Here is a 14,242-nt window from a genome sequence, read left to right on the forward strand (position 1 = left end):
GGAAGATGCAAATCAATCCTCTCATTCCTGTGTGGTGGTGAGTAGGCTCTGCAGATGGCTATGTATCATGTTTGATACAAATCATTGCTAAGCATGTCACTGAACAAGGCATACAAAAGGTCACAAGGGATCTCTGCTAAGTGCACTATAGATAAGGCAGCAGGTGTAATTTAAGAATGAGCAAGAACTTCAGAGAGCTACTCCCTTTCTATTACTTACTCCTACCTTCTGCACTCAAATATAGCTTTTGCTACAGGATGGAAGCAAGCCATGAGGAAGACAAGGGGCACCACTCCCTGGAATGGTTACTCATCACTCATTGTATAATAAAACTATTCCACAACCCCCAGAAATGAGAAGCACTATGGTAAAACACCACAGCACGCGGTGGGACAAATTCTGGCCTCCGCTATGAAAAAAGCAACGGGAAGGCACAACGGTAACCAGGGGCAGAAATTTCTCTCAGCATATATTACTCAAGTTCTATTAGCACGATGCTGTTTTTGTCCCCTCCTAGCACCAGAGAAATTTAGAGCAGTGGTTCTCAACCTGAGGTCCATGGACGCCTGGGAGTCTGCAGACTATGTCTGTCTAAGGGATCTGCAAAAGGTTGTCATTACCATAGAACAGTGGTTTTCAACCTGTGGTTAGAGCTCTGCAAATCCTCAGATATCCGCTTTATAGCCATGGACCATGTCTGCGGATACAAATTTTGTATCCACGCAGTGGTCTACCTACGGTACATGGATCCTTGGGAGCGTGCACACAATGTTTAAGATTTCCAAAGGGGTCTGCACCTCCATTCTGTATCTTTTTAGGGGGCCACAAATGAAAAAAGGTTGGGAACCACTGCTCTAGAGCAGGGCTTCCCAAGAGGTGTTAGATGGCCCCCACCGGGAGGATATCGGGCATATAGCAAAGAGAGAAAGGACAATGGAAAGAAAAAAGATGCCTGAAAGCAGATGAAATAGCATACAGTGTTGCTCCATAGAGCTTAATTAGGAGCTAGGAAACCCTTGCCTTCAGAGTTCTCACTACTAGCTTCATTAACAGGTAGCAATTAAAAAATCCCTACCTTAAAGCACTGAGTAGCTATTAGCAAAAGAATTGCACAACCTCTCCTCCCCAAGTCTCAGCAGCTTTAGCTTATCACTCCTTCTAGGGAATTAGGAGTTCTTAAGGGAATTTTTTCCTGGATTCAACTCATCCACATTGGACAAAATTCCACATAACTGAACTGTACATCAATGTTTAGTTCCCAGTGTACCAGGTGAACTCAAAAAAACAAGCTAACACTGAAGGCCTCCAGGGATGTATCCTGGTACAGAACTGGGTAGGGCCCTAACTATCTGCTACCCAAAAAGTAGTTTCCACTTTTTGACCTTCAGAAGCCCAAATTAATACCTTGCTTCCTATCATGTCTCCCCACCACCTCTTTACCTTCTTGCCTCCGATGTATCCTCCAGCAGCTCCAAAGGCCTTGGTGAACGTTCCCATCATAACATCTACATCCTCAGGGTTAAGTCCAAAATACTCCACCACGCCCCGGCCAGTGAGACCCAGGGCACCTATACTGTGAGCCTCGTCCAGGTACAGGTATGACTTGTACTTCTTCTTGAGGGCAATCACTTCAGGTAGGCGGACTATGGAACCCTCCATGCTGTCGAAGAAAAAACAGATCAAATCATGTTAGATTCAGCTTTAAGGGTTTTTTATAATCGGGGTTCTGTTTGGAGATTCTAAACTGGATTCCTACCCTCCTTTTCTTTACTTCCTTTTAGCAGTTACGTAATTATCATGGAAGCATTATCTACAGACCATAACCCCTCTATGGAAAGATTTCTTTTACAAGTGTTTATGTTTAAAAACAAGATTTGTTGCATTCAGTGTTCAAATTTCCTTATTCTGAAAATCAGCATCACAAGTTAAACAGATTAAGTAGGCGCAAGGATGACAGAGCAACCCAATGCATTCTGTAATGCATTTCCATCTACAACAGATACTGCTTCTCTACCTCACAAACCTCAGTGTCCTATGCTGCCACCAATTAACGTGACATTGTTGATCTCCTAAATGAGATCAACCAGGCTGACCCATGCCTTCCAATAGCAGCTCAAGACCACCTGATCCTTAGGTCATGAGCCAGGTGCAAGGACAACTGAGCTCCAATTTATACCTCCCACACACCCTCAGAGAAGTCATGAGATCTGCACATATTGCCATCTATTCCCATTAGCATGATCAATAGACTGCTAGAAATGGAATTGGACTAGAGGGTATAAACTCAGCTCCAGAGCTTAGCATGTTTGATGTAAATAATTTGTTTAGATTACTTAGCATTTGTGTTGTATTTAGGAGATAGGAAGCTTTCCACCAGTACCAGCTGTTATTACAGTAGGCCATGTGGGAGGAGCTTAAAGATCAAACTAGGTCTAAAACAAATGGTCTCTCATCAAGAGCGACAGCTAAGTGGCATGCTCTTATTAACCAGCTCTACTGCTTGGTCCAGCGATGGAACCCAAACCCTGACAGCTGGATCTTGTGAAGAGTGTAGGCAAGGTAGAGAATAACTTGTACCTGTAAATTCCTTCCACTAGGATGAGGATTTTTTTCCAGGGCCTGCGGGTGCGAGGTTGCCCATGCACAATGGCATCTTTGAGCAGTTTCTCCAGGCTCTGCATGTCTGCACAGAAAAGAAAAAAAGGTACCAAGATTCCACCAAGCAGCCTTTATTACTATTTCCCCATTAGCATGACATAATTAAGTGCAGGAGCACTCAAATGAGGCCACAGCTACAAGTCACAGCCACCCTCTGATATGAAGAGTGGTCCACAGAGACTAATACAGTAACTCCTCACTTAACGTTGTAGTTATGTTCCTCAAAAATGTGACTAAGTGAAACGATGTTAAGCAAATCCAATTTCCCCATAAGAATTAGTGTAAATAGTGGGGGTTAGGTTCCAGGGAAATTTTTTTTTGCCAGACAAAAAAGACAGACAGACAGACAGACAGACACACACACACACGCACGCATACACACACATACACACACACGCACACACAGTATAAGTTTTAAACAAACAAATTAATACTGTACACAGCAATGATTGTGAAGCTTGGTTGAGGTGGTGGAGGCAGAGGGTGGGATATCTCCCAGGGAATGCCTTACTGCTAAATGATGAACTAGCAATTGGCTGAGCCCTCAAGGGTTAACTCACTGTTGTTAATGTAGCCTCACTCTCCACAAGGCAGCAAGAATGGAGGGAGGGGAGACAGCATGGCAGACAGAGACAGACACACACACCCTGTGTGTGAGAGAGAGAGAGATGAGCATTTCCCCTTTAAGTAGGCTGACACCACTCTTAAGTACACCACCTTCTTAAGTTAATCAGCAAGCTGAGACCAGAGCAGCTGCTGCCAGGAAGCTCTCTCCGTCCTGAGCCCTGTCCTGTGTCCCCCCTGCTCTATGGAGATGGGGTAAACAGGGTGCAGGAGCATGGTGGAGGGGGACACCCTGACATTAGCCTCCCCCAACAATTAGGCTCCGGAGAGCAGCTCCAAGGCAGAGGGCAGTGCGGGGAGGGACAGCTGAACTTCCGGCAATTGATAGCCTGCTGGGCAGCTGCTGCACAGGGAACTTAGGGGAGCTGATGGGGGGCTGCCGGTCCACCCTGGTTCCAAGCCCCCACCAGCTAGCTGCAACAGGATGCTCTTCCTGCAAGCAGTGGACAAAGCAGGCGGCTGCCAAACGAAGTTATAAAGGGAGCATTGCACAACTTTAAACGAGCATGTTCCCTAACTGATCAGCGACGTAACAACAAAACAACGTTAACCGGGACGACTTTAAGTGAGGAGTTACTGTACCTGTGGAATCTATACTCTATCATGGTCCAAGTTTAGCCACATTGCATTTGAGGACCTGCATTCTCCTGCAAGCCACATCTCATGTTACAGGTGACTGTGGCTGTGTGGTATTGCACTGCCACGTGATTTCCACTATGGGCCAGGATTTGGTCATGCCTGGTTAAAAGTACAACAGTACAGAGATTAAGCCATCAGAAAGAGACAGACATGGAAATAAAAGGGAAGAGAGAAATGGGTTGGTAAATGGCAGGTGGAGATGAGTGAAGGCATCTGATGTTTGGGAAAAACAAGAGTAGGCTTAGTGGCTGGAACAAAGAAGCCAGAGGGGAGAGAATGAGTTCAAGGATTATGGGCCTGAGACAGACTGCTGGGGATTGGGCAAAGGAGGATAGATGAGGAAGCAAGTTCTCCCCAATGTAATTTCTGTCTTTAAATAAACTGAACAAGATGGTGAGTGGAGAAAAGACACAAGAGTTAATAAGGAAGAAAATCTGGTGAGACCTGATTGGATTGGAGGTGTGGAAAGAGAAAGTGAATACACAAGGAACAAAACAGAGTAAAATGAGCAAAGGACAGTGAGTGGAGGAAGCTGGGGTAGTTACAGGCCTCTGCCCTCTAGAAACACTGCACTAGAGGAGCAGAGACCAAAGGCAAGGGGAATGCACAGGAGGGGGCGGAATTCATACCACACCATAACAGTAAAGTGGAGGGCTGGGAGTAGCAGCAGACTCCGAGACATCAGTAGCCTGAATTGAATGACAGTGCAGCTGAAATGATGCAGGGAGGAGCAAGGGAGAGATTGATGTTGAATGACAAGACCAGAGTGCATCTGAGTGATGAGAAGAGCATACCACTAGCACTTGGAGATCCAGTTGATGGAATGGCTAATGTGAATAAATCATGCAGGAGTCAGTCCAAACTAAGAGCCCAAAGGAAAGAAAGCAAGACATTAGAGATGGAGTGATCAACATGGAAGTTGAAGTGACATAGGATGAAGTCAGGGAGGCAGAGGAGAGAGCCAGGCATGGAAAACAAATTATGGGGAGGCTGGTGGGGAACACAGACAATCACAAAAAAGAGGAAAGAGTGTGATTTTGAAAAGTGGAGGTGGGAGAAGCTGAAAGAACCTTTTCTTTCTGGTTTCAGAGTCCAGATACAGGAGACTGTGCCAAAGCATAGTGCCAGGCACGGGTAGGGGTACTCATTTTTAATGTTTTTGTCCATAGGATGGAAATGATTACAGAACCATGTGAGGGAATCTTATTACAGCCTAGATCCTGACCTATGAAACTAAGCAATGACCTAAGAAACCATATGACAATCATCTATCTAGGTTCTTACACGACATTCACCACTTTAGTATCGGACATGGATTGTAATAAGATTCTGTAAGTGTGCTGACCCATACATGTTACAAACTGAAAGGTGTGAACACCAGCAGTTTCCCTGCATATTCCAGACAGACATACACTGGCTTTACATTAAGGATGTAAATATTGTTTAAAAAGTAAACCGTTTAAACTACTACAATTATATTGTTTAACCGATTAAAGGGAGAGGGCCCGGGGGCTCCACTCCAGCCAGACAAGGGGCCCCAGCTCCAGCCAGGTCCAGGGCTAGGGGTTAATGGTAAGACTAATGCCTACTGGTTAACCATTTACTATTTTATATCCCTACTTTACATATGAACAGCTATAAGGGGACCCAGAAATGCAACATCACAAAGTGCTACTGATTGGGGCAGAGGAGTACTGGTAGATCTGGGAAGGGAGAGAAGAGAAAGCCTACATGACACCTGCCTTTAATGTCTAGATTTAATCAGATACCCACATTTGCATAAGCACTAAATTCACTCACCCAGTTTAAATCTCTTCCATAAGTGTCCTTTCTCAGCAGCCTTAAAAAAGCCTGTATTTAATGGCCAATTTGCAAAGAATAGAGCTTCCAATCCAGGGTTTTCAACACTATTAACTTCAAGGTGCTAGCAGCCCCTAAGAGCCTCCAATTACTGGAAATGGGTTTCCCAGCTGGAAATTCAGATTTACTGTGACAAGAGGCAGGGTTCTCAGAAAAGAGTGACCTGTCTGAGCTACAAGAGGAAGTGCCCCCCAACAGGTACTCACTGTTGTGCTTGAAGATTCGAATAGTTGCTCCTGACAGTCTTGCTCCAAGCACTAGTGATGCATGATTCAGCTCATCGCTCAGTATCAGGCAGCCCTGCACAAGGGGAAAAAATGAGGCAGAAAGGATGAATAGACTGAGGTTAACAGCAGACCAGTGTGTAAGACCACTCTTATTTGTCTTTAGTCAGAGTACTCTTCAAACTGCTGTGCTTGTATTAGATGAGACAGCTGTGTCTTTAACTATCGCCAGTAATGGACATGTGTGCACATCCCAGTATCCTGCCATGAAGTCAAGATCAGTGATTCACCATATGAATCCTGTGGGGAATACGTGAAAGCCATACCTTACTAGGAAGTGCTGTGTGCAATACAGGGCCGAGTATGTCTGAAAACAATTTAATCCATTCTCTCAAGGAAAAGATAAGATTCCTTAATATCGTTGAACTAACATCTACTAGTGACTTTGATCAGCCTTATATTAAAAGGCGGCACGGGTACTGCTATTAAGCAATTACAATGAAGTTTGTTAAAATCAGTGCTCACATAAAATGGAGAACAGGAAATGTAGTACAGAACAGGAAGTTTTCAGTGCACCCTGACTCACCCTCAGGAAGTCTGCATATTTCTGACTGCACAACCCTTATGGATTTCACACCATCCCCAGCTTTCCAGCCCCAGCCTATACTTGGCTCTGTCTACACTAGGAACTTGACTGGCTGCTGCTAACGATCATCAGCAATGCGCCCATCCCCTCCAGAATCTGGTGCTCAAAACTGTAGAAAGGACACAACTGTTCTCAATCATTTTTGCCAGTGTTGAAAAAATGACTATGTCCTATTTGCATTACAGCTATGCAGTTTTCAGCATCAGTTCAGGGTGTCCTGTTGCTGACAGCCCATGGGGAGTAACAGATCGATTACCTCATGCTTATGGAGCCTATGAGTCCCTCCTGCTGGCTATGCTGACTAGACACTATTGGGGTAGGTTAGGTCCTATTATTGTGCTCTCAATCCCCTCACCGATGACAACAGTAGAATGGAGACTTAAGTAGTAACTGAAGATGTCACTAAAGCTTTTGAAGAACAGAGGAAAAAAATGCTCAGGCAGTTCTTTTGTGACCAGCACAGCTGTGGTGACTTCTATTTTAGGCTTATCAAGTGTGATGTAAATGCCTAATTACAGTGTAAATAATGAAAGACTGCCAGTCTTCCTGATTAGCTAACGGGTTACCTCTGGTCAGCTGGACCCCGGGCTTTGAGACCCTCCCCACTCACAGGATCTCAGAGCCAGAGTCCAGCCCAAGGCCAAACTTCTACACTGCCATTTTTAGCCTTCAGAGTAACAGCCGTGTTAGTCTGTATTCGCAAAAAGAAAAGGAGTACTTATGGCACCTTAGAGACTAACCAATTTATCTGAGCATGAGCTCATGCTCAAATAAATTGGTTAGTCTCTAAGGTGCCACAAGTACTCCTTTTCATTTTTAGCCTTGTGAGCCCGAATCAATTGACCCAGCTCAGATTTCATGCCAGTTTTTTGTTTTGTTTTTTTAATTGCAGTGCAAACCTAGGTCACCCAGCATCCCTCAATGTGCCCTTCCAATTTATATTTACATGGCCTTCATCACCATAATAGCAGAGTATCACCTAATTATGTTTTAAAAAAACCAACCATCTGCAGATTGGGAAAGAAAATAAAAGTCTTGGGCCTTGACATTTTAGCATTTGTGTTCCTTCAGAAGATCCAGAAATGCTGGTTAACCTCACTCACCACCTCTGAGGCTCCTTCTAGAGAAATATTGATGGTATATTAAATAAATTTATATTGGATCTATATTGACGAAATAAATACTCGTCTGTTACACTGTACTCATGGAGGATTTCAGTTACCTACAATAGGTATCTGAAGTAATGGACAACCAGAATCGAGTATACACAAAAGACGAGCCTATGCCACACAGAAGACAACTTTAGGATCCAGGAAGTTTTCAGAGAAACCTGGATCAACATCATTTCACTGAGGGACAGGAAGTAGTGAAAAACCATGAGGAAAAGTTGTCCCTGGCTATTTAAATCAGCCATAGTAAAGACTGTGGGATTCACACAACATGGCATTTCAAAGATATTAGATTTTGAGCACTTAATACTTTTACATAAGATGCAATTGGAAGAAGTATTAATATCTACCAGTGTGGAAAACAGCTGGTCAATTCCAAGAACACACATATTTAAGGCTAAAGAGACCATGCATCTTCCAAAACAAAATGTGAAGAGCATGAAGTAGTTGCTTCACCAGGGACATGCTCCAGAGTCTTAGAAGAGAAGACAGGACGCAACCACACAATAACAGAGGGTCAGGTGAGACTTGTAGAGGAAAGATAAGGACATCCAAAAAAGCAGAATTATCTAATCTTTGGGGACTTTTTAATTGGGGACTTTATAATTATTAGGCAAAATGAAAAAAGAAAGCAGTCTTATTACTAAAAGGAATAAAAATAGGTGAAAATTACTAGTTTCTCTAATACCTACAACTGACAAAAGGAAGACTAACCCTATTAACTTTAATCTTCAAACTATATCAGATGCAATTGATGCAAAGTGTTTAACTTAAATAAGAATGTTTTAAAAAATTCTAAATTTCCATTGCTGCATCAGAAATATGCGTTCTCTGGTCAGCAAGTGAAATTATCCTTGCAGCTGACACTAGTTTTTTGAATTCTCATTCCCTCCCCATAGACCCTACAAGCTCTTGAACTTTTCTCCCAAACCTGCTACTGTTTCTAGCAGCTATTCCATTCTTATTGTTATCAATGATACATAACAGGGTTCTAGAATGCCTGGAGAAAACAACATGAACACTTCAATTTTTAATGGACTATCCCAAATCTGGTCATTTTAATTTCTATTACTGCATTGAGTTGAAACTCCTTCTGAAGACCCTTCTTCATCATACACCATAGAAATCACCTTATAGCACAGAAGTAAAACAATTAAGATCCTTGGATGAGAATAACTATAAAAGGTAAGTAAGTAACTGAATTTTTATGAAGTATTTGATAATCTGTCACAAAATCTTACTCATTACTTCAGATAGTTTTAAATACAAAAACAAGGCATCTTGAGAAAATAAACCAGGAAACCTAGGACTTGGAAGACTTTACCATGGTAAATGTTCACACACAGGGATAGAAAGTTATGGCACCAGCTAAGCCAGCAGTATCTGGAAAATTTAAGCAATCATTTAACATAAGTGCTAGTTTCTATAGTTGTGGAAATAACTTTACAACACACGAAGTGATCCTCTTCAATCTGCAGACAGCTACTGCAACCCTGGATGCTGATCAGAGCTACCCAGGTGTCAACACAGTGAAAGTGAGCAAAGCTTTCATTTTCACTGATGCCCACAAGATTCTGAATAGCTTCAGTGAAACTGCCCAGAATATTGTCAATTTCACTTCTGCTGCTTGGGAAAATTGTAAGCAGTGTCAGAGACAGGCACTGAAGGTATTCAAGAAAAGGACTACACACAGAAAAAGGCAGGAGATGAGATGAAGTAACAGAAATTTGAGAGGTTCAAACACCATAGGAGGAATTCAGAACGGTCCAAGGGGGAATAATAAGGAATAACAGGATGAAATTAAAAATGGGAATATTTAAATTGTACCAAGAAAAAATCCTGATAGACGTGCACGGCTGTAGAATTATCTCCCAAGGGAAGGAGAAGCCCCATTAGATTATATTTAAACCTGAACAGGAGACCGCAATAGACATACTTTGTACTATACCAACAGAGGGAGGTGGATTAAATGGAGTTTAACAGGTCTTCTCCATCTCTCAGGGCATGTCTACACTTACCTTCAGAGCGATTGATCCAGCCAGGGTCGATTTATCGCATCTATTGAAGACGCAATAAATCGACTGCCGAGCGCTCTCCCATCAACTCCGGTACCCCACTGGAGTGAGAAGCGTAGGCGGAGTCGACGGGGGAGCTTCAGCAGTCAACCTACCACAGTGAAGACACCGCGGTAAGTAGCTCTATGTATGTCGACTTCAGCTACTCTATTTTCATAGCTGAAGTTGCGTAATTTAAACCGATCTAGCTCGCCCCCCAGCGTAGACCAGGCCTTAATCTCCTGTGATTAGAGAACACCATTTAGAGATGCAAGAGATTCAGGCTGAGTTCTGTGCTATCAGGCAGCCGACTTATTATTTTGCAAACCTGGATGATCATTGTATTCATTAATGCAGAACTATTTAGTGAACAAAATGTTTGTTCTTTTATGCGTTTATTACATCAAAGGAAATTTTTCTTCCCTAGTAACTACTGTCTGTATGAGAGATTACAGGTTTCCAAGTTTATGACTGGGATGCCCAACTTGGCTCAATTTTATGCCAGTTAGAAGTGGCATTCAGATGATTCAGTCTCCCAGCAAGCTGTCAGAACAGTCTGTAACTGGGCAGTTTACGGAAGTAATCACCATCTTTAATATTAAGGTGTGGCCTGCAGAAACTAGAAGTCCCACAGGGTTGTGCTCTCTCCCAACACGAGCCATTCTAGAGCATTATAGGTCCGAGCACACACTGTCCCCAAAAGACCCTTGGGTTGAGATACAGTATTGATGACATATCAGGACCTGTTTCTGCAAAGAACATTTGCAGTGACTTCTTTGAAAAAAGAGTGAACAACCCCTAAAGAGTCCATAAGCAGAAACTTCATGCCTCACACCCTGTTACCCATTCTCTCTGAAGCCATACCTTGCCAACTAAAGCAGGAATGTTCATTGAGTTGGTTGAAAACCCCATCCCATAAGTCATTGCAGCCTCCAAACCTAGGAACCTGGCCACTAGTTTTTCCAGCTCCTCATGCTTGTCCAGATTTCCTGCACGTAAAATAGCAAAAGATAAGTCAAAAATAAACCAAATGAACCTGGGGCCAAATCTGTACCACAAAAGGTTTTTCAACAGCTAGAATTTTTTTTTTGGGGTATGATCCAGAAAATGGGGGGGGGGGGGGATGAGGGGAAGGGTCGGTGGAAAATCTGAGAACATGTCAATGAAGACTGTTGTGGCTGTGTAAACTAAGCATGACAGAACAGAAAAGAACACAGAATTTATCTTCACTCTATAGTTGTGATTTCTTCACTGTTTCATCTGAGGTTCAAAAGCTGGAACCATACAATGTTTTGCAGAGACTAATGAACAGATGATGATTTACGTATATACTTTGAAAACACCTGCCCCCCACCCAAACTTACCCATTTCCTGCCTAGTGCTGCATACCCCAGCTCCATACTGTGTCAGTACTTTAGCTGCTGCTTCTTTGCAAATTCCAGTGTTCTGAGCAAATCCAAGATAGTTGTAGGAACCCATGTTAATAACGTCTTTTATCACTCTCCCTGTGTACCTGTATTTCAATAACATCACATGTTAAGACACTGACAATCAAACCCAAGATCCAGCTACACAAGAATACACTAGCTACCATTAGCTTGCTAGGAAATGCATGGAACTAGGAGAGACCAACAGCCAGTGGCCAGAAAGTTTACATGGATATGGCCCTCATTTTCAAAACTAAAATTAGCTGAACAAGGATGCTCTTTCATTGCTGGGGTTTCTAATTCAAGTTAGATGTGTTAAAGGTATATAAACCATTTTTTACAAATATCTGATTTCTCATCTTTTTTATGCTTATATATTTTAAAAAATTAAATGAAGGCTAGAAGCCAGTAGATGTTCTTTGGAATACTATCTTAAATTTTTAAAAGAATGCTGAAGGTTTTTCGAACCATTTGTTAGCTATGTCCTTTCTTCAGCCTCCCACTCCCAAATTTTGAGCCTTTTCTTCCCATTTTAAAAATTAATGTTTTAGACCAATTGGGTTGGCACTATCCCCAACAGGATATCCCCCCAGCACACAAAGGAAATGCATCTGGAAGTCAGCACTGGTGTGTTGCAATATGGGGCAAGAACAAACTGTAGTGGAAAAGAGTTGTATTAAATACAATACTCTTGAAAGCCAAGGACAGGAATCAAGTTACACTGTGTGTTGGGCTGTACAGGTTTCTTACATACAACCTCTGTCAGGGTACCTCAGACTTGATCTGTAGAAACCCTTGCTATTCCACTTCTGGTCTCCACCCCACAGCTCTGCCAGTTTATTTCAGTCTTGACCCAGAGCACTCCTGCTAAACTCAGCATTAGACAATCATGTGGTGTTTGTGGGAGATGTACTGTTGTGATAATCGAGCCCACAAATTTACCCTAATTGCGTGCTCAGCTGTGAGAAATGAGTGAAAGTTAATGGAATGTCACAATATCCTGTAACAAATGTTGATGGGAAAAGATACAAAAGCTAGACAAGGACTGAATTAGTATAAAGAGGCCAACTAATATAATTCAAGGAATGTGTTAAGTTCATGCCTGGTTAAACAAAAACAGCATGGGATCAGATATCAGTGAACCAAAATTGGCATGTAGGAAGTTTTGTCTAATTGATGGATAAAATAATGAAATCACCACTCATCACTCCTTTTTGGGGTTCTTAAGAGACTTTGGGGAAGAAGAAAAACCTTTTATCATCACTGAAGGAGTAGTGGAAGGATTGTTGCTGTGACATTAGACTTTGATACTCCAGTGGAAGCACAGGACCATTATCGCTAAACCAGCAAGGACCATAACTTGATAAATGTGAGATACTGCTGTATTCCCCTCCCTCATGTGCTTCTTTCTGTCCCTTATATCTTCCTCCTGCTCTTTCCCTCCCAGCTTTTCATGTGATCCTGAAGCCAACCATATTGCATGGCACCAGCACAATGGAACAAGACAGTCCATCCAACTCTGTTCGGCCTGAGAAGGACCAGTGAAGGAGAGGGACCTGCCCAGACCAACCAGATGATATCCATGGTGAGCTGGAGTTCAGAACAGCTGTCGTGGCCCACCTGTCAGCCCAAAGCATCCATCCACAACTGACCAGCCACCCTGTATCCTGAGATCATCAACAAAAGCTGCGTTTCCCCCCCATCTTTACTATCTTTTCTATATCGGTCTTGTCTAAAGCAGGAAAGTGACTCATTCCCAACTCAGAACTGAACAACAGAACTCACCCTTTACTTCACCACCAAAAATGGTTTGGCTAAATAAAAGATTAACAAATATTCAGTGTTTCCAAAAAAGGACTTTGATTATCCAAAACAAAGTTAACCTATCAATTTCAGTTTCAATGCTCTCTACCTCATTTTGAGTCTTTGTCAAACTACTAACCTTTTGCATGAATTTTATAGTATACTACTTGCCATGGTTCTAGGCAGACGGAGGTCTCTGAATACCAAACCCCAAACCTTGGTTAAAACTATTTAATGTTGGACAGTGACTGGGTTAACACCTTTGGCTTACATATTCAATCTCAATTAACACCACGGTACACTCCAGGAGCCAGAATACCAAACTCTCACTTGAATTCTAATCCATGTCAGAATAAAGTCACCAGAAGTGAGACAGGCTAAGCAGCATACACAGTAAATGCCCTCACAAAGGTACTGGCCTGATTTTACCACTGGCTTCCCACTACTATGTGAACCCTTCCATACAATGATATAAAAACACTTCTAATCACTGTGTTTACAGATGTGTAATCGTTTATACTTGGTGTAAATCATAATCCCAGTGAAGAGGAATTAGCATCTCAAACTCTGAAGTTCCTTGGTTCAAATTTGTGGCACTTCTAAGAACAATCAGAATGGCCATACTGGGTCAGACCAATGATTCATCTAGCCCAGTATCTTGTCTTCGACAGTGGCCAGTGCCAGGTGTTTCAGAGGAAATGAACAGAACAGGGCAATTAGGGAGTGATCCATCACCTGTCCTCCAGTCCCAGCATCTAGTAATCACAGGTTTAAAAAGTCTCAGAGCCCATTATGGGATTGCATCCCTGACCATCTTGGCTAATGGCCATTGATGAATCTATCCTTCAGGAACTTATCGGATACTTTTTTGAACCCAGTTATAGTTTTGGCCTTCCCCTAGCAACAAGTTCCACTGGTTGATTGTGAGTGGTGGGAAGAAGTACTTACTTATGTTTGTTTTAAATCTGCTGCCTATTAATTTCATTAGGTGACCCCCTGATTCTTGTGTTATGTGAATGGGTAACTAGCACTTTCTTATTCACTTTCTCCACAACATTCATGATTTTTTAGACAGCTACCATATTTCTCTTCCCCCATCCCCACACCTCTTTTCCAGGCTGAACAGTCCCGGTCTTAA

The 14,242-nt window shown here is 42.6% G+C and overlaps 1 protein-coding gene across 1 annotated transcript in view; it reads right to left on the reverse strand.

Moving 5' to 3' along the window:
- The window catches only part of SPTLC2 (serine palmitoyltransferase long chain base subunit 2), a 114,409-nt gene that overhangs the window by 62,970 nt on the left and 37,197 nt on the right, over window positions 1-14,242 (reverse strand). The window contains exons 4-8 of the mRNA XM_048852923.2: window positions 11,239-11,387; window positions 10,739-10,863; window positions 5,988-6,081; window positions 2,578-2,683; window positions 1,441-1,660 (exon numbers count right to left, since the gene is read on the reverse strand). Coding sequence (XP_048708880.2) covers window positions 1,441-1,660; window positions 2,578-2,683; window positions 5,988-6,081; window positions 10,739-10,863; window positions 11,239-11,387 — 694 coding nt within the window. The remainder of the gene's footprint in view (window positions 1-1,440; window positions 1,661-2,577; window positions 2,684-5,987; window positions 6,082-10,738; window positions 10,864-11,238; window positions 11,388-14,242) is intronic.

This window comes from Caretta caretta, chromosome 6 (assembly GCF_965140235.1).
Source record: "Caretta caretta isolate rCarCar2 chromosome 6, rCarCar1.hap1, whole genome shotgun sequence".
Classification (NCBI taxonomy): Eukaryota; Metazoa; Chordata; order Testudines; family Cheloniidae; genus Caretta; species Caretta caretta.